The sequence below is a fragment of the Diabrotica virgifera genome, chromosome 8 (assembly GCF_917563875.1).
Source record: "Diabrotica virgifera virgifera chromosome 8, PGI_DIABVI_V3a".
NCBI classification, from domain to species: domain Eukaryota; kingdom Metazoa; phylum Arthropoda; class Insecta; order Coleoptera; family Chrysomelidae; genus Diabrotica; species Diabrotica virgifera.
Genome location: NC_065450.1, coordinates 33,631,420 through 33,651,492, shown reverse-complemented (window position 1 = coordinate 33,651,492; position 20,073 = coordinate 33,631,420). Strand labels below are relative to the sequence as shown.

The following is a 20,073-nucleotide window of genomic DNA, read 5'->3' as shown; positions in this document are numbered from 1 at the left end:
AAGCATAAAATGTTTTTATAAGTTTTTTCGTAGGATGCATCGTTTTCGACATAAACGCGGTTGAACTTTCAAAAAATCGAAAAACTGCTTTTTGAACCCGAATAACTTTAAATTAACAAATAAAATAGCAATTCTGCTTACCGCATTTGAAAGTTCAAGTCAAATTGATTTTGATTATTTTCATTGCTAAAAATTAATTTTTTTATTGTTAAACAAAGCTATAAATACATAGTGCTTAAATGATGTTTTCAATGCATTTCCCGTTTAAAATCGAACAAGTAGGCGCGCATACAGACAATTTCTACGTAGATTACGTACATTAAAACGCATGCATTGGGCACGGAAAACACTATGTGTTTATAGCTTTGTTTAACAATAAAAAAATTTATCTTTAGCAATGCAAATAATCAAAACCGATAGAACTTGACTTGTACTTTCAAATGCAGTAAGCAGAATTGCTATTTTATTTTTTAATCAAAAGTTATTCGGGTTCAAAAATGGCAATTTTTCGATTTTCTGAAAGTTCAACCGCGTTTATCTCGAAAACTATGCATCCTACGAAAAAACTTGTAAGAACATTTTTTTGCTTAGAATGACCCAAAAAATACAAAAAAATGTTTTGTTTTGCGAAAAATCGCTGTTATGCAATTCCTTAAGTTCTTTGGCAATTCCTTTGCAATTCCTTTCTCTAACAATCTTATCGACATCTGGATCAACTGTTACCAAAAAAATTCGTGTTCTACGGGTCAAAATACATAAAAAACTTAGGTAAGCCCATCTGAATTAAGGAGGCCGTTGTACCGCCCCTGGCGACAGGACTATTACTATTTATTGCTTTTGCCTTCACATTAGCATATTATTTAGACTTCTGAGATCAAACGAATATTAATGTTATTTTATTTTAAAAAGTACTTTCCACTTAAACAAGCTATCCACCTTATCCTTTTGTTTGCTTCAGTTTGCTATATATTTTCTTTTTTTTTTATTTTCAGAAAAAAATTTTTAGACCTTCAGCCACCTTGTACAGGAGACAAGTTTACCTATTTACAGAATAAAATGTTTGTCTAAATTTTTGTGTTATACTTTGATCTCCTTTGTGATCGTTCGTCTTTGTGATAACATTGTCTTATTGAGTAGCCGAGCTACCTCTGAGAAAAGCTAGTCAGGATAGGAGTCTTCATAATCGTCTTTGCGGTGGTGAAAAGGAGATACTTTAGCTAAGATTGACCTCCTCATGATCCTAAGTCTTTCAAAATGGTACAATCCACATTTCACTTTGGCTCCCCACATAAGAAATTAAAAATACGTTTTATACAAATACATTACATAACCTAACTTGTGTGTACAATCATTTTAAAAAGCAATTTTAAAGACAATAAAATAGTCTGAAATACGTTGAAGACTTATTGGTTACTTTTGTGACATTTTTTTTGTTCCAAGTTAAACCTCATTTAACTGTCTGTGATATATTTAAAGTATTTTCAAAAGTTCTAAAGCCTACCTAAACCGTGCAAAATAAACTATTCCAAATTTTATATTATAGGAAACATCCTGATAAAATGACGCAAACACAACAGTACCAATACCTAAAGACAAATGGCCAATAGAGCCAAGAAGCATTGGACAATCTTTAAAGCACTTCAGAAGATATCCTAGAATAAATAAGCAGATTGCCTGTTAAGAAAAATGAAAAAGAACTGCCTTGCTGACTAAGCTGATAATATTGTCATAACTGGTGCTGTTGACAGTGTTACACACATGAAGAGAAAAGTTATTGGCTATTCCCCATTCACGTCAATTTCATTACAACTACAAATTAGTTAATTATTGCAGTTGTGTATTACAGACCATAAGTTAAGTCGAAAATTATAACAGAAAGTTAAAAAAAACAAGTCAGTGTCTCGTGTAGGCCCCTAATATATGCGCATTCCCCCTTAAAAGACATTTATAGATCTGCATATAACACAATGGAATACTCTTTATATTTAATAGACTTAAATAATAAGTAACTGAACAAAAAAATTCCAGTTAATTACGCAATCCACTGTTTTATAATTATCCACTTTTTGTATGCAAACAACACAATATAGAATCCTGATTAACGAATCACAATATGTTTTATATGCACATTACATGTATTTATTATAAATATTACTTTATTAATTATACAAATAGATTTTTGCATCGGTTAATCAGTTTCATCAACTTAGCCTTCAACTTTTCTCGATAATAATTAATTGTAGTACATTTCACTCGATCATAAATATTTATAGAGTTATATTAGGTGGTCACAAAATTATTGTAATTTGGAAAATACTGCCCCTAAAAACAGATTTTACTGTTTCCTGTCATAAGAAAAATACGGGTCTACCCGTTGGTAGTAACGTTGGTTACTATCATAGCTATCTTAATTTTATTCACTGCCACCCTAAATAAACCACGAAGTGCTTTTTCGCCCTGGACTGCGTTTGCCTTCTATTTTCACTTGCATAATATTTTGTAGCAACCTATATTTGAAACTTCTCATTACATGTGCAAAATACTCCACTTTTCTCTTCTTGTTGCTTTCTATAATCTCAGTAGTCTTGCTGAGACGTTCTAGTATTGTGGAGTTTCGAATCTTCTTCACCCAAGATACTTTTAAAATTCTTCTATAGAACCATATTTCGAAAGCCTCAAGGCGATTTAGGTAAGTAGATCGATTTTATCCACAGTCCAAGACTCGACACCATACAGTAAGACCGAGAACACGTACTTTGGAGAAGGAATTCTGTTTTATGTTTCATTCCGTTATTCAGTTATCAACAGGGCACAAAACCCACTATTTATTTTCCATCGTAGTTATCTCTTTCTTAAAAAAGGCGACACCGGGCGAAGTCGCAAGGAGGGGGCAATTGACCCCATTGACCCCCCCTTGGATCCGCGCCTGAACGCTACAGGCTATATAGACCCTTCGCTTATGGGGTACAATAAAATGATTTTCAAAGAAACATGAGCTCTTATCTCTGATCGTACTACTCATCCATCGGCCGACTTGATTCATTTGCGAATCTACTTAAACGTTACAGATTTCCTTTAGATTTTATATGGCTACGTTTAAAATAAGTCTGGCTTGAACCAACTACCACTAAAGCACTTTACAATGAACTAAACGGTGATTGCCTGTTGGCTAACCATCTTATTGATAAATCGCCAAAGGTATTTCATGGGGAGTTTATGGTAATGGAAGATTTGACATAGAAATATTCGCTTCAATGAAAGCTAATAGAGTGTCAAAATTTCGGGAAGTAAAAATCGTACTCGCCTTTGCCGATAACGTAGATGAAGTGGCACAATCAACATTAACAGTCAAGGATATTTTCTCGAGCTTTGAAGAAGCTGCATTAAATATCAGTCTACAAATAAATAAAGACAAAACAAAATACATGGTTGTTTCAAAACAACGACAAAATATTACTATAAACGATCATAACTTCGAAGTGGTTACGGAATTGAAATATCTAGGAGCAACAATCAACAATGACAACAAAATAGATGGAGAAGTTGAAACGCGAATAATGGCAGGAATCAGATCTTTCTTTGCAATGCAATATCTAATGAAACCAAAACTTCTCTCAAGATGTACAAACTTCCAGCTATATAAAACCATAATCCGGCCAGCAGTCGCGTATGGAAACAAAACATGGACGCTAACAAAAAGGGAAGTAAATATATTGCAGAGACAGCGTGACAAACGAATGGAGGCGTAAATATAATAACCAGTTCGAGTCTCTCCTCGGAAAGGAAAATCTAGTCAGATTTATAACCAGAGGTGTAACCAGGATGGTCCTAAGGGGGGGGTACAACTACTTGATGGTCTCTCGGGGGTTGACTAATAGTGTTAAGCGTATAGAGCTCAAAGTACATCCAAATGGGGGGTTATAACCCCCAAAGCCCCCGGTTACGCCTATGTTTATAACCCCAATAGACCCAGATGGACAGGGCATGTGTTAAGCAGTAACGACAATCGCCTTATAAACGATGTGTTTTGGGAAATGCCAGATGGGAGAAAGTCTGTAGGATGGTCTAGAAAAAGTTAGAAAGATGCAGTCAGGGAGAATCTGGAGAAAATAATTGTGAGACAATGAGAAATAGTGGTACAAGATCGACAAGACTGCTGGTAAATAATTATAGACCATAACTCAATTTAAAATATATTTTTTAGATTTATTTTTGCTCTTTGTAGTCATATTTTAATGGTGTTAAATATAAATACCACAACAAAACTTAACCAGCATTGCACAATATAGTCCATACCCGACGCAATATTTCCCAGATTGTCCGATAAACATCAAAATATCTTTAAACGTAAACATATATTGCACCATATTTTAATTATGATATACTGTTAACAATATTGACATCTAGAGGCCAAATGCATCTATCTAGTAATGTCATAGCGATATTTCTCTTAAAAAATGTGGGATATTGTCATTGAAACTCATGAAATTGACAAGATTCATGTAAGTTCACAATCTTTTCTATAAGTTATGACAGTTTGAGTGTAAGTTAATAATCTTTTATACAATATCAGGCTGAAATTATACTAATATTCTTAAATGTATTGTGCTAAAAGGACACTTGTGCTTATAAAATACTTTCAATAAATATCTACTTCGGTCATCTTTGGAACATTTCTGAAGTTTATACCAAATTTATAACCGCTCAACAATTTTATAACATCTAACCAAATAAACATCTTAGTACCAATTAGAAATAATACAAAATTTTGATTAATATACAAATACAAATGATTAATCCAAAAAATCTTACTTTTTAGACTGCGTTATCTTCAAAAATTATACAAATATATAATTTCAATGTTTGCTACTACAAAAAAGTAGTTAGGTGATCAGAAATATGAATAATAATATAGCTGCATCATAAGATCAATGCGACCAATAATAATCATAGTGCTGGAAATATATGTATAAGTTTATCGACACTATATCTGCCAGTCGTAAACCTTGTGCTTAATTTTTTATTTAACAAAATCTAAAAAAAAACGAACATTTTTTGCTTTTTGCGCATAGAAATTGAAAATTTAACGTTTATTTTTTTAAAAATAGCAATAATTGGGAAAAAAAGTGCAAAACAATGCAGTATTTTCTTTAAATTTTTTAGACCCCCTAAACACAATTACAGCATTCATAGTTTGCCTAGGAAAAGTCCTAGGAAAAAAATTGCAAATTTGCAAAATTACGCTGGGCCCAAAATACTTGCTTTAAATATTCGATTTTTTACATATAAAGAAAGGATCAAGCGCACTTTGAAAAATTGAAATCGGACAACTAAACGAGCATAGGGACATTGTTAAAGTTGTAATGGTGGGGGTAGCCCCTCCGCGCGTCAAACTGATTCACTTTTTGCCCGTCGGGCCAAGGAGCTACTCTCACCAGCATAACTTAAAAAAATTTGTCTAAACACTGTATTTTCAGAAAGTTCCAAAAGACACGTTATGTCAGAGATACAGTGAATTATTCTAAGACATCTCTAAATTTCATTAGCTTGAAAAAGATGGCCAAACCACTTTAAAACCTCTGAAGTTCTTAATAGTCGAATCTGGTTTGGGATTGTAAAGCGTCCACTATATTACTCGCGAAGTTGATCGAAGTTCAGCGAGCACGATAGTGTAGAGAGGTACTTCTCGGCCTACTTCCATTCTGTGTCGGTTTTTGCGACCAAGTCAAAGGACTCGAAGTTAGTTTCTCCCCGCGTGAATGTGTTCCTCGAAGTTGAACGAGTGTGTAGAGATGCACTTCGGACAACCTTCCCTAGTACTTCGTCGAGGAACTTCGCGAGAGTGTAGAGCTCACTTAACATATGACTAAAGAAACTGACACCAAACAAGGTAATCTGAATGAAATTGGTGCCTGGTGCCTAGTGATAAGCAACGATAATAAGAAGTGATGATGTTGACAAATAAATATACATACTTGGTAAGTTTCTTGGGTCGGATATCTAATCTAACTAAAAGCCACGTCAATTATTGCATGAAACGTCAAAATTCTTGGTTTAAATTAGCAAAGAAGACAATAAATTGGCATTCTCACCAAACACTGCCCTCTGAGACATCATCTCAATACTAAGATGACCAATTTAGACAGTGAGAACTTTGAAAATACACTACCGAAGATGAGAAACAAAATTTTTCAATTTCGATACAGATCTAAGATCTACAATCTATGTACATAGACTTCAAACATCACAGAAGATTCAGATCCCAGAAAATTAGCAAATTTATAAAAGGTATATTTAATTTTTTTTAAATTCCTTGAAGGGCTACATCACAGAACGTTTTCGAACTAAATAGTTCATCATCAGTGCTGTTAACAGGTTTTTACATGTTTGAGCCACCAAAATATAGGGGTGAAAACCCTTTAAATGTTGTATATTTTATAATATGTAGAAAATTTACGTTTATATTAAATTAATTGTGATGTTTAAAATAATCCTAAATTTTACATCGGGCAACACAGGACCCCCCACAACGCGCGGGTTGCTCGTTCATAGGGTAGAGCCTCACATTACGGATTTTAAATAGTAACTGTAAACTGTAAATAGCAAGTTGCTATTTACAGTCGCTATTTACAGTCCGTAATGTGAGGTTCTACCCTATGAACGGGCCACCCGCGGGTTGTGGGGGGTCCTGTGTTGCCCGATGTAAAATTTAGGATTATTTTAAACATCACAATTAATTTAATATAAACATGTAAATTTTCTACAAATGTACAACATTTGAAGGGTTTTCACCCCTATATTTTGGTGGCTCAAACATAAAAATCCGTTAACAGTACTGATAAATAACTCTTTAGTTCGAAAACGTTTTGTGATTTAGCCCTTCAAGGGGAATTTTTAAATTAAATATACCATTTATAAAGGATTTTAACTATTTTTTTGTGATTAATGGTGTACAGCCGAATACTGGAAATTCTTTTTTCTTGTGTATTCAGACCCCACTTGTAAGACAGTTAATAATTATATCGAAAAATATTTTAAAATGTTGATGGCGCACTAATTTGGTCAATTGTTTACTCATATTCATTCTTATGGATTATTCATGCTATTGAGTGTTTTCAGTAAATATTGGCTTCAGAACTATTGCAATAGGGAACTTGCATAAAATTTTAAATTCGAAAAAATGGTATAAATCACAACAGAACATATTTAGAACCTGTATCAAAGATAAAAAAGTTTTGTTTGTCTTTCGTTTGGCCCCTAAAGACGACTAAAAATTCAACTTATACCAGCCACCCCAAATCGCGTCGTGACGTCACGGGGTTGTATGTTTACATTCTACACCAATTGTATATATAATTTTAAATTAGACATTATAAACGTCAGTAAAAAATACAGTTATGTGACGTTAAAAGTGTTTTTGATCGTTTGAACTATTCATAGAAAATTTGTACTTTTACAAAATGGTTTTATTTTCAATAGTAAACCTTCTTTCCTTTCCTTCAAAAACTGTATCAAACTCCAATCTCAACAAACTGGTATATATTATTGCAATATACAAAACTGAACATTATTATGTAATAAAAAAAATGTGCAAGTTCCTTATTAATTTTGGTGAAATATGTTCTCCTGTTTTATTCGACAACTCATTTGTTGTGTTTCTTGAATAGTGATCTTAGTTTACGCCCTTCCGAGAGAGATGACTGAATAAGCGTACTACTTATTTATCTCCGACCCAAATCCCTCGCGGATTTCAATTTAAAGCTGCAGAGTCAATTTTAAATTTAAACTCCTTCTTCTTCTATACTGGTTATAGATCTGTCGATCTGTTAATTCCGACGTTGAAGTATTCCTTGAGAGGTAGACTGCCAACTATCTCTCTATCTTTTTGGTGGTCTCCCCGGTGGACGCTTGCCAGCTGGTTTTCCTTCTAGCGCAATTCTTGGTAGTATGTGCTCCTCCATTCTTTTTACATGACTGAACCATTCTCTTCGTCTTTGCCTACCCCATCTTACAACATCTTGCACGCCACATTGTTCCCTGATGATGTTGTTTCGTATTCTATCCCTCCTTGTTTTCCCTTCAATTGCTCTTACTGTCTTCATTTTGGCTGTTCGTAGCATGATTTTGGTTTGATTGGTGTCTTCTCTTGATTCAATATCATAGGTCATAACAGATCTGATGCAAGTTTTATAAATTCTAAAAAGAACTAAGAAAAATTTAAACTAAGACTTTTAAATGAGTAGATGCTGCTCGCTAAGTACTTACTATAGTATTAACAATGAAGTGAGTACGCCAATCTACTGAACTATCGACTTAAATCAGTGTCTCATGTGGTTTATAATATTCATTTAAAACCTATTTTAGCAGTGAATGTTCTTATATAATAATTGCAACTGATCATCTAACTAATTTTCAAACACATATAAATACACACATTCCACATGACATAGTGCGGTGTTAAAATATGGCTGTGTAGTGTAACGATATGGTGTGTATGTCAGAAATGTGTATTGAGTGAATGGCGCTGTGCGTTCATGCAAAACCTACCAAAATAATCTAGCCCATGATATGGGGCGCGAACTGCAGCGATTAAACAGAAAATCAAAAATGAACTAGTTTCATTCTACGCAGCAGTTAAATGATTTAAAAAAGAAGGTAAATACTTTTTGTTTACTAACTCTTATGCCAGATTTACACTCAGCCTTTGCTACTGCTCCTGTCGCTGCCGGAAATATTGCCCGAAATACAATATCGACGCGAGTGAAGTGTTCACATCAGTCCTAACTAATATCCTCACAACTCATTTACCGAACGACTCTCAAGGATGGAATGTGACGACAACATCGTCTTGCTCACTTACTCACTTACCTCTTTGCCTGCGGCAAGTGAGCGAGAGTGGCTGAATGTGAACACGCACTCGCACTCGCGTTCCTGTCCTTTGACATCCGTCCCGAAAAATCGATTTTTACTCATTATAACTAAAATGATGTATAATAAGCACACATTTGCACTTAGAATTTGTTTGGTTACTGAATAGAAAAACAGTTTGAAAGTTATAAGGAAGTACAAAAAAATCTAGAAGATTGAATACTGCCAAAAAGAAGTTTAACTACAGTGACTACCAAAAACTCCGGTTTTTCAGAAAATATTTCATATTGGTCTCCGTATGTGCATAATTTTATATTTACAGGATATTTATTTGGTTTCTTTAAATTATTATAAGAATCATATATCAAGACCACTCAATCGTTGCTCAACCTGAACGTCGGTTTTTAATAATAGTGCATGTACTTCAAATATGTAATAAGACAATTGGAAGGAGACTCAATAAAAATGACAAATAGCTTTCTACAATCATCATTTGATGTCTATTTACTGACGATCACATATGTGATTACACGAAAAACATACCCTTCCATAATAATGAAGGTATTTTTATTGGTAAGTCAGATATTTACAGCAATAATAAATACAGACAGGAAAATAGCAGACTCAGAAAGTGAAAAAAGAGACTGATATTTCGACTGTGTCATGTCTCTAATAGACACCCATAATCTGCACCCATCTGCTTTCCGGATGACACATTTTTTGAAGTTATACTTCTTTACCGGCGATAGAGGGTAAATTTTTATATGGGAAAACCTAGCGACCGGGCGCATGCGCATTATAACTTTGTTCTGATTGGATGTTCAAATGACATGTCAAAAATTATTCAATATGGTGGCTGTGGCACAGCTGTAGTTAGATTATTTATGGTTGTTGCGTTTTAAAATTTGTGTGAAAAGAAACAACAAACAAAAGTTAGTTAATAGTTATACTGCCTTTTTAAATAGTTTTCATATACCTATATTTTTGGACTTTTGGACTATTTTGGACAAGGAAAACTCATTCTAATTTGGTAAGTACCTAGTTTTTATTATAATCATATTGTAATTATACATTTGGATTAGGTTGAAATACATACATTTATTTTCTCAAGAATGCGGATTTTAGAGAGAAATCCCAAATTAGGTTCGATTTTTATTTTTAAATTATGATTTTTTGGCGTAGATTTATTTATCTAGTAGGTATGTAATGCTTTGATTTACATACTTAATTTGATTACCAACAAAAGTTCTACCAATCTTCATCTAATATATTGTTTTCTTACTGTTTTGTTATATTTTTATATTTTCTTCCACAAAATTTAAACTACATAATTTTCAAAACAAGTGTCAAACAGTAAAACGTTCAGTTACCGTATTTTTCCACATGATAAATAATGTGCGATTGGACGAGTGAGTCTACGCTTCGATTATGAGTCAAAGCGGCACGAAATTCAAGGGTTCAATTCCCGATGCAAGTTTTATTTTTTTATTTTTTTATGCATATTATGATTGTAAGAATATTTGTTATATAATTTTTTTTTCAGCAAATGCGTATTTAAAATTTTTGCCAACAATTATTATCGTCCAGAAATCATTTTTTCTTTGTGGCATTTTTCAATGTGTTTGTGTGCGTTTTATTCTTTTATTTTTTTAAATTTTTGGTATAGTCTTAAAAATCACATAATATGTAGTAGAAGTATAACTTCTTACGTACGTACAAAGTACACACACATTCTTGTTTATTAAATTTCATACATAGTCAAATATTTCTAGCATGGGTTGCCTATCAAAATCGTGTCATCCTTAAGGGAGGGCCGAAGGGGTTGAAATCAATATTTCAAGCACATTTTTTTTAAAGTATGGTAGAATTATTTTGTTTTTAAATTAAATAGGCATATTCAGTACAATTCATAGATTATTCAAGAAAAAATTCAAGGAAAAATATTGAAAAATAAGCAAACGGTGGCAAATTTTTAAAGACACCTCAAAATATGATGAATTTTGCGGTGGACATCAGAACTCATCATTGGATCATGGTAAACAAAAAATTCAAAAATATTGTATTAGCTTATGAGTTATTCGAGGTAACGCTGTCGAGTTTTTTAGTTTTATCGACTTTTGACTTTTTGATATCACTCAGGAAGTCAAAATAACGAATTTTTGCAAAAAGGGTGAAAATCAATATATTTATTACTGCTAAAGAAAAAAATAAGCATAAACCAAAAAATATCTCGACAGCGCTACCTCAAGGAATGTCTAAAGAAAATATATACAAAATTCCAGGTGGGTCGGTCAAGTAGTTTTTGAGTTACAATGTCTACAACTTTTGAAAAAGCAGTTTTGAGGAAAAAGCGTTTAAGTATTGTCAACTTTTATTTTCAATTTCTTTTTGACTGTCAAATCGTAAAATGATGCACCCCGGAATATGTTTTTGAACCGCGGAGTAATTTACAAAAGAAAATGAGAACAGCTGTTGACCGTTGTTCACTACCTTCAAGCGTGCTGGCGCGAACCTGCTGCAAAGCGAGTCGAAGGATATTCAACACTATCTCCCTACCTTCGACTCGCTTTGCAGTAAGTTCGCGCCAGCGCGCTTGAGCGTAGTGAGAAACGGTCAACAGCTGTTCTCATTTTCTTTTGTAAATTATTCCGCGATTCAAAAACATATACCGGTGTGCATCACTTTACGATTTAACAGACAAAAAGAAATGGAAAATAAAAGTTGACAATACTTTAAACGCGTTTTTCTAAAAACTGCTTTTTTCAAAGGCTGTAGACATTGTAACTCAAAAACTACTTGACCAACCCACCTGAAATTTTGTATATATTTTCTTTAGACATTCCTTGAGGTAACGCTGTCGAGATATGTTTTGTTTTATGCTTATTTTATGTTTGATAATAATTAATATATTGATTTTCACCCTTTTTGCAAAAAAAATCCTTGTTTTGACTTTTGAGTGATATCAAAAAGTCAAAATTCGATAAAACTAAAAAAACTCGACAGCGTTACCTCGAGAAACTCATAAGTTAATAAAATCTTTTTGAATTTTTTATTTACCATGATCCAATGATGAGTTCTGATGTCCACCGCAAAATTCATTGTTTTTTGAGGTGTCTTTGAAAATTTGCCACCGTTGGCTTATTTTTCAATATTTTTCCTTGAATGTATTCTAGAATAATATACGAATTGTACTGAATATGCCTATTTAATTTAAAATTAAAATAATTCTACCATACTTTCAAAAGAAATGTGCTTGAAATATTGATTTCAACCGCCACGCTCCCCCCCTTAAGGATATCTATGACACGATTTTGATAGGCAACCCATGCTAGAAATATTTGTCTATGTATGGAATTTAATAAAAAAATGTTTCATCCGGAAAGCAGGTCGACCTATATTCGGATCCCGCACTATAAGTAGTCATTTTCATGGAGGTCCTTACTTCCAATTTTTGAAAAATGTTTTGATCGCTAATAATTTTATATTAGATAACAAGGGAATTACAAAGTTATATTTTTTGGTGTTTAATGTATGTATACTGAAGTCGTGTTAGTAAGAAATATTCCAATATTAAAAAATTTACTGATTTACGTATTTCACTGATCCTGTAAACAGTGGGAGAAGAAGACTAAAGAAGAGTTGGTTGGAGACGCTTAGACAAGATATGTATGTGGAGGAGATTAATACTGCTATGACCTGTGGACGGCCGTAGCCCAGCGGCAAGATACTGGCCTTACATTTTATTTTATTCATATTTATAAATTCCGTTACTGTTTGGTAAGCAAAAAGCATTTACTCTTTTCATATGAAGTGTTTTGGACGAGTTAATCTGAAGATCTGTAAATTTAGATGATAATTTAACTATTTAACAAAAGGGTAATTTAGTTATAATATTGGTTCTATGCTAGTCCACATTAATTATTTTTAAATACAAACAAAATGATCATTTCTTTAGATGAATAACAAATTAAGTATAAAACAATTTGTATGGTTTGTATTACTATAAGCATATAGAAAATATAACCAAAAGAGTCCAAGAAGCAAAGAAAATATATGACGATACAGAAAAAGGCCATTTAATAAATATGAAAACATTACTAAATCTATAAAGGAAAACTACACATGTAACTATTTCGTGTGTAGCATAATAATCAAATCACCCAGCCTCAGAAGTCCACTGCTGAACATAGGCCTAATAGGCCTTATTATTCTCATTAAAAATAGTAATAAAAGTCGATTACAAATCAGATCCGAACACATTGCGAGATCTCTAAAAAAGAAATCAAATATGCTCTGGAGTACAATGAACAATAACAGAGTACCAAGAATAATAACGCAGATAAAGTTAACTTGATAGGACAAACGGCAATAGACATCACAGAACTTTATGTGGAGCTTGAATAAAATGCGAAAGAAATATGTATGACTAGCCGTCATCGTAGATAAAACTAAAGCCCTAATACAAACAAGGAAATAACTAAACTTGCAACATTTGACAATCGACTCAAATATTGAAGTAGTAAAACAGCTCACATACCTAGGCGTACAGATACTGAGAACGGCGTCAAGGAGGAGGAAATATGAAAAAGGATAATGCTTGCTAACAAAGCATACTTCTCTGTCGCAGGTATTTGGATCCAAAGACACCCTTAAAGTTCAAAATATATAAAATCATCATATGATCAATAGCAACATACGGGGTAGACACACGGATCATGACAGAAAAGACAACAAACCTTATTAATACGTTTGAAAAAATGATATTGAGAAGGATATTGTGACCCATCTTCGACAAAGGTATGTGGGGCATAAGCTTCAACCAAGATTTATATCAATATTGCAAAGAGAGTCAACTTAAGAAATCAAATTTAAATCATTAAAACATAAATTTGATAAAGATCTCTTAATTTCATATTGGTATGCTATTTTATTACTATTTTTCATTATAATTAAAGTACCCTTTGAATTACGAACACATGACAATAGCGAGATCATAAATTAAAAATGATATAATTAATATTTTAATGTCTTTAGTATATAATATTTACTTGAAATAAAATATCTACCTACTTCCTTACTAAAATGAAGTTTTTCAAGTAAAAAAAAAACTATTACAATACGTCTGATTTTTCCGTTCTTTTTGATTTCTTTTGAGTTTAGTTACTTTTTCATTTGTTTATGTAGGTGATTTGGATGTTCGTTTTGCTTTTATCACTTTTCCTCATGTTTCTGATAAATATCCATGCTTCTGCATGTCTACTTTCACCTAGATGACACTACCTGCCTCCATCTCCATTCCCAGATTTCGTTTTTGTTAACGGCTATTAGTTATTATGTTTCTGAATTTTGTTTGCTCTTGACGATATTTATGTTGGCCATTTTCTTTTTTTGTGCCATTTGTGCATTCTGCTTTATTCCTTTTGATCATCGAGTTTACAATTCCATACTAGGTTGGTATTTCTTGTCGTTTCTTCTTCATCTAAGGCATCAGTGGCTTTTTTTATCGACTGCACCATGTCTATGTATACCTACTGTAGTAGGTTTGTAAATCACCTGTTTGTAAATCAATTCTTTTAACCAAATTAAGTAATTAAGTCTTTTAACCAAATCCTGTAACTCCACCTAAATGTAAAAACTAAATATAAGCGAAAAAGTAACTAACTCCGTATCAGCTTTTTTGCGCCTCCTGAACAATTTGTCGTTTTGGAGTTAGGAGTTTTGCTAATTAGGGTGACGATAAACAGATGCTAGTTGTCTCTAAAACGAAATTAAATCTTAAACTGACTTTCATTACTTTCGCTTACTCACGAATTGAGTGCTAGGAATCAAATTCGTTGGATTTTTACCTGTATGAATTGATGTGTCATAGAATGCTTATTGTAGATTACCCATCCCTGTCAGTTTGCCTTGTAAATTGTAGAAGGCTCGGATATACGTTGTAACTATAATTTGTTTTCCAGCGTAAGAAACCTTTAATTCTGCGGTTCTTTGGATTTCTCTTTGCTTATATATTTTTTAGTTGGTAGTCTGTTCAATTATAGACCTTAGAATATATAGACCTTATATAGAACAAATTTGTTAATAGCTTAACGATGTCTAGTCGGACAAACTTTGATGTATGGGAACACTGGAACAGGGGAAGTTTTAATTGTGGAACGTGATTTTAATTGTGGAACGTGTCATCCTGACAAGTTTATGATTATGAAAATTAGCAGGTTGTTTTTAAGTTTATTCAATAGCAAACCTTAGATAATATATGAAAAAATGTTTGCCCGACAAATATGTTTTAATAAGTCTGACACGTAGAACATGTCAAATGGCAGGAATTATGTTGGTGGTAAATAGCAGTCTGGTTTCGGGGTCCGGACAAATAATCCCGGACAAAAAATCCCCACAAATTATCCCTCGGCAAAAAATTCCCAGAAAAAAAATCCCCGGACAAAAAATCCCGGACAAATAATCCCCACAAATTTTTTTGGACAAAATATCCCCACAAAAAATCCCGGACAAAAAATCCCTAAGAAATATTTGCTGCCGAATAGTTCTCTAAAAGTTTTCTCGAAATTTTACTAAATTTCGAATTCCAATTCCATGCCGAAAACTTTAAAATTTACATGACAAAAGAGTGAATTTTTTTCAAAAATCGTGGAAGATATGGGGAATTGAGGAATGGGGATATGGGAAGGCTGTGGGAATCATGTTGTAATTATTCGTTTAAATATTTTGCTCACTCTGCTTTGAATAACTATGTTCAAAAAATGGCCTATTAACTGTGTGCATCACCAACGCATTTAAAATAAAACAGGGAATGAGACAGGGAGACACAATTTCGCCAAAACTGTGTACATTATTAGAGCATATTATGTTTAAGAATGCAAATCTGAGTGAAAACGGAATTAATGTCAACGGAGAAATTCTTAGTCATTTGAGATTCGCTGACGATATTGTTCTTTTTGCTGACGGCATCGATGATACATTCAAATATATGAGTATACAGGGTGAGTCATAACTATAGGGACATAGACTAAGGACAGGTTATTTGGACCAAAATATGGCTATTGGGCCAAATATGCCTTAATAAAATGTTGCTGAGAAAAAAGATACAGGGTGTTAAAGTTAATTTTTGTTTTTCGTTTTTTGCTAATAGTTTCCCTGTATATTTATAAATTGCTATCAAAATTGGCACAGAGGCATAATCTTAGACAAGAAATAGTATTTTATCTACAATTTTACGTTTTGTCATAGAGGGCGCCACGTGGATCAATCCTGATGATCAAATTGAGTCTAAACTTTTTCTGATGAAACTTTTTAGTAATTTTTATTAGAAAATATGACGTAAACATCATTTTTACGTAAAATTGGTACTTTTGTTTAAACATGATAATTTCAACCGTTTTCGATAAAAACGCAATTGAAGATTTCAGGAACTCAAAAGGGGATATCAAATACCAAACTAATAAACAAAATTGCAACTGAAATGATTGTGACGAGGCATTTCAATCAAAAAAGTAGTGATTACTTTTAAAAATGCAACACTACACTACACTGTCACATCAAAAATAATTTACTCTGAACAAATGACATTTACCAACAACAATTATCTCACAGTCCAAAGCATACTTTTCATAAATGAAATAATATTTGAAATCCTTTTTTAAGACTCTAAGCAGTTCGACTGCGTTTTTATCGAAAACGGTTGAAATTATCATGTTTAAACAAGAGTACCAATTTTACGTAAAAATGATTTTTACGTCATATTTTCTAATAAAAATTACTAAAAAGTTTCATCAGAAAAAGTTTAGACTCAATTTGATCATCAGGAATGATCCACGTGGCGCCCTCTATGACAAAACGTAAAATTGTAGATAAAATACTATTTCTTGTCTAAGATTATGCCTCTGTGCCAATTTTGATAGCAATTTATAAATATACAGGGAAACTATTAGCAAAAAACGAAAAACAAAAATAAACTTTAACACCCTGTATCTTTTTTCTCAGCAACATTTTATTAAGGCATATTTGTCCCAATAGCCATATTTTGGTCCAAATAACCTGTCCTTAGTCTATGTCCCTATAGTTATGACTCACCCTGTACATATATTTCTTGGGGATATTTTGTCCGGGATTTTTTGTGGGGATATTTTGTCCAAAACAATTTGTGGGAATTATTTGTCAGGGATTTTTTGTGGGGATTTTTTGTGGGGATTTTTTGTCCGAGGATTATTTGTCTGGGGATTTTTTGTCCGGGATTATTTGTCCGGGGATTATTTGTCCGGGGATTATTTGTCCTAGCTTCCCGGTTTTTGCATGAGAGTTTAATGAAAGGGTAACAAATCAATTGGAGCTTCTGTCCAACAAAATACATGTGACGTTTTCGTAGTCTGACGTTCGAAACCTGTAACCTGTTCCACAATTAAAACTTCCCCTGTTCCAGTGTTTCCGTACATCAAATTTTGTCCGACTAGACACCGTTAAGCTATTAACAAATTTTCAGCTTGTTATTAATAAACTTTTTTTGGTACGCGGGATCCAGGCCTATTAGTGATTTTTACAGATAAGTTAATGCATTCTTGTAGTGTAATATGTAATTTTCCGGAATTTTATATCTTTAACATTTTTATTATCTCTTTATACTGTGTCTTATTATTCTCCGAAACTCTGCTTCTCGCCCCTTTTCTTTGTTTCTCACTTTTCTGTCTGTATTTCGATCCTTAACCTATTTTTTACTTTACCTTTGACGTTCGAGATCACAATCCGTTTTTTTCTTTATATTTTTTTGCTTATTCCATTCATTTTTTCTTTTATTAAATATTTCCTTAATGTTTTCCAGTTTCCTCTATTTTATCTCTGAGTTTTTTGCCTAGATTTAAATTACAATTAACATTTATTTATGAATATTGTCATTTTTGGGGCAGATGATGTACTTTGTATTGTCAATTTTTCTATTTTTTTTACAAGAAAAAATTTGTTCTTATTGTGCCTATTATATCCGTAAATTTCGCCGTCAAAGCTTAGAAATAGTTTCCGTAAATAAAAAAAATACAGCTAACCTATTTTTACAAAACTGATTTTGAAAAACCTAGAAACATCTAAATCTATGTAAAAATATCAATCTCGTTGCTATAAAAGTATACTCACTATCGAACGAAACGAATAATTCTGGCATATCTTCCACAGATACCATCGATCTGTAATCCAGTTTTGGTGCAGGGGTTTTTGATTTTGAGCTACTTTCTGTCGGTTGTCTCATGAAAGTTCCCACCGATGAACGCCTGAAAACAAAGTTTATGGCATATTAAATAATTTTAAGTTTTGTCGCATTCGAGGATCCAATAATACGGTAACTTTAAAGAAATTTTCACAATGGGCCTTTTCATTATGTCAAAATGACGAATACTAGATATACATAACTCATAACATAAAATGACCTCCATTAAAATTAACATAACTGCATTTTCTGAAATAAAGTCTCTAAAATAAAATATCCTTTTGTTTTGATGCAGTTTTATGACCTCAATTAAAAGGAACATAACTAAAATTTCTGAAATAAGGTTTCTAAAATAAAATATCCTTTTGTTTTGATGCAGTTTTATTTTGTTGACAAACTATATGCGAATATTTCTTACTTTTGAGTTAGAATTAATATTGAATAACTTCAAAATTCTAAGTTAGACTAAGGACTAAAATTTTTAATCCTTGGTTGTACCTATAGTAATTTCCAGCCACTTCGAGTTGAAGTCAACATCTGACAATAGCACAAAACTAATTACTACATTTACGAGACAGTTAGGTCTGAGTTAAGTAAATTCAATACACAGAGTATACGCCCTGAGCTTCACTGGTATCGCCACCTACTTAGCGGATTAATAGTATATACAACTTTCGTTGGCAATTTCGCTGGAAAGAGAAAAGTGTTGCCTATCCTCTGTGAGTTTCGCTGGTATGGCTGATATCGCCATCTAGCGGATGACTTACTGTTTCGGCCGGAAATTTAAAGAGGAAAGGAGAAAAGTAAATAATAATTGTTTCAAACTTATTATTTAATACTTATCGTGTAATATTTACAACGCAAAGAAGTACATAATTGGATTGTAGTCGATAGTTAATACCAATCAGTAAGTACAGAATTTATTATTCATTATGATTATTTTTAAGATTTTGCTTATCGTTTTGAAGTTTATGTTGACAGATAATATTAGAAAAAATTTATTCTGCAAAAAGTATAATAATTTAATATATTTATAGTATAATACCTCTTAAATATTAAATTATGCATTTATTGCACTTAAATAATTAATTAAGGGCGTAAATGTAAAATTTCGCACCACCTCTTTTTAAATTCATTCCTATTTTTCGAATCCTGAGAGAACCAATAAGTATATTTGAAAAATTTAAACGCAGAATGAAAGACTACATTATTATCGAGGGTCAAAAGTCTCTGAAAATTTCTGTTATTTTAATCAGTTATAGGGTGAAAAAAACAGAAAATTTAGTGTGATTTTTAAATTTAAATATCTCGTTCAAAAGAAACTTTTTGTTTATTCTAAGGAACTTTCGGCCTTTTAAATGAGACATTTAGTAAAAATTATATGAAACTTTTAATGCAGAACGTCAAATTTCCAGTTAAAGTTCATTGACTTGTCACTACTGGCGCTCGCGAATTTTTAAATATCCCTCTACCTACGAGCTCAGAGCGGATAGTAACATCTTTTTAAAACAGTAGAAAAGGCCCAGTGAATGTGATATAAATCAAACCATATAAATTCGAAAAATTTTTCACTAAGCGTTGAAAACTATAATAAATTATAGAATGTTTCTTTAAAGTTTTTAAAATTCTAAACAGACATACATCTACTAGCACATAATTATTTATCCGAGGTACATATATACAAAGACAAAAAATAAATGAAGAATAAAAGAAATGCGGCTTGCTGTCCTGGCTCACTAAATACTAAGAGTATTATTAGCTAAAAAGCAAAGAGGTGTATTTAGTGTGTGTGTTTCGTGGTGTGTATACGGAAACAATTAAATTATTTCATTTTGAAGAAAAAAAAAATGACACAATTATTGAGTTGTCGATAACAGTTGTTAGAAATCTTTGATGTCTAATTGCACCAACAGATCTTAAGCTTGAGGTGGTGCAACCAGGCATGAGACACTTAAAAAAAAGTCAGAATTTATTTTGATTAGCATTTAGATTTTACA

General features: G+C 32.4%; 1 protein-coding gene across 7 annotated transcripts in view; it reads right to left on the bottom strand.

The window, feature by feature from the left end:
- LOC114336519 (TLD domain-containing protein 2) overlaps positions 1 to 20,073 on the bottom strand; it is a 911,210-nt gene that overhangs the window by 208,799 nt on the left and 682,338 nt on the right. For all 7 annotated transcript variants that reach the window (XM_050659400.1, XM_050659401.1, XM_050659405.1 and 4 more), the window contains one exon: positions 18,007 to 18,140. In XM_050659400.1, the coding sequence (XP_050515357.1) occupies positions 18,007 to 18,140 (134 nt within the window). The remainder of the gene's footprint in view (positions 1 to 18,006; positions 18,141 to 20,073) is intronic.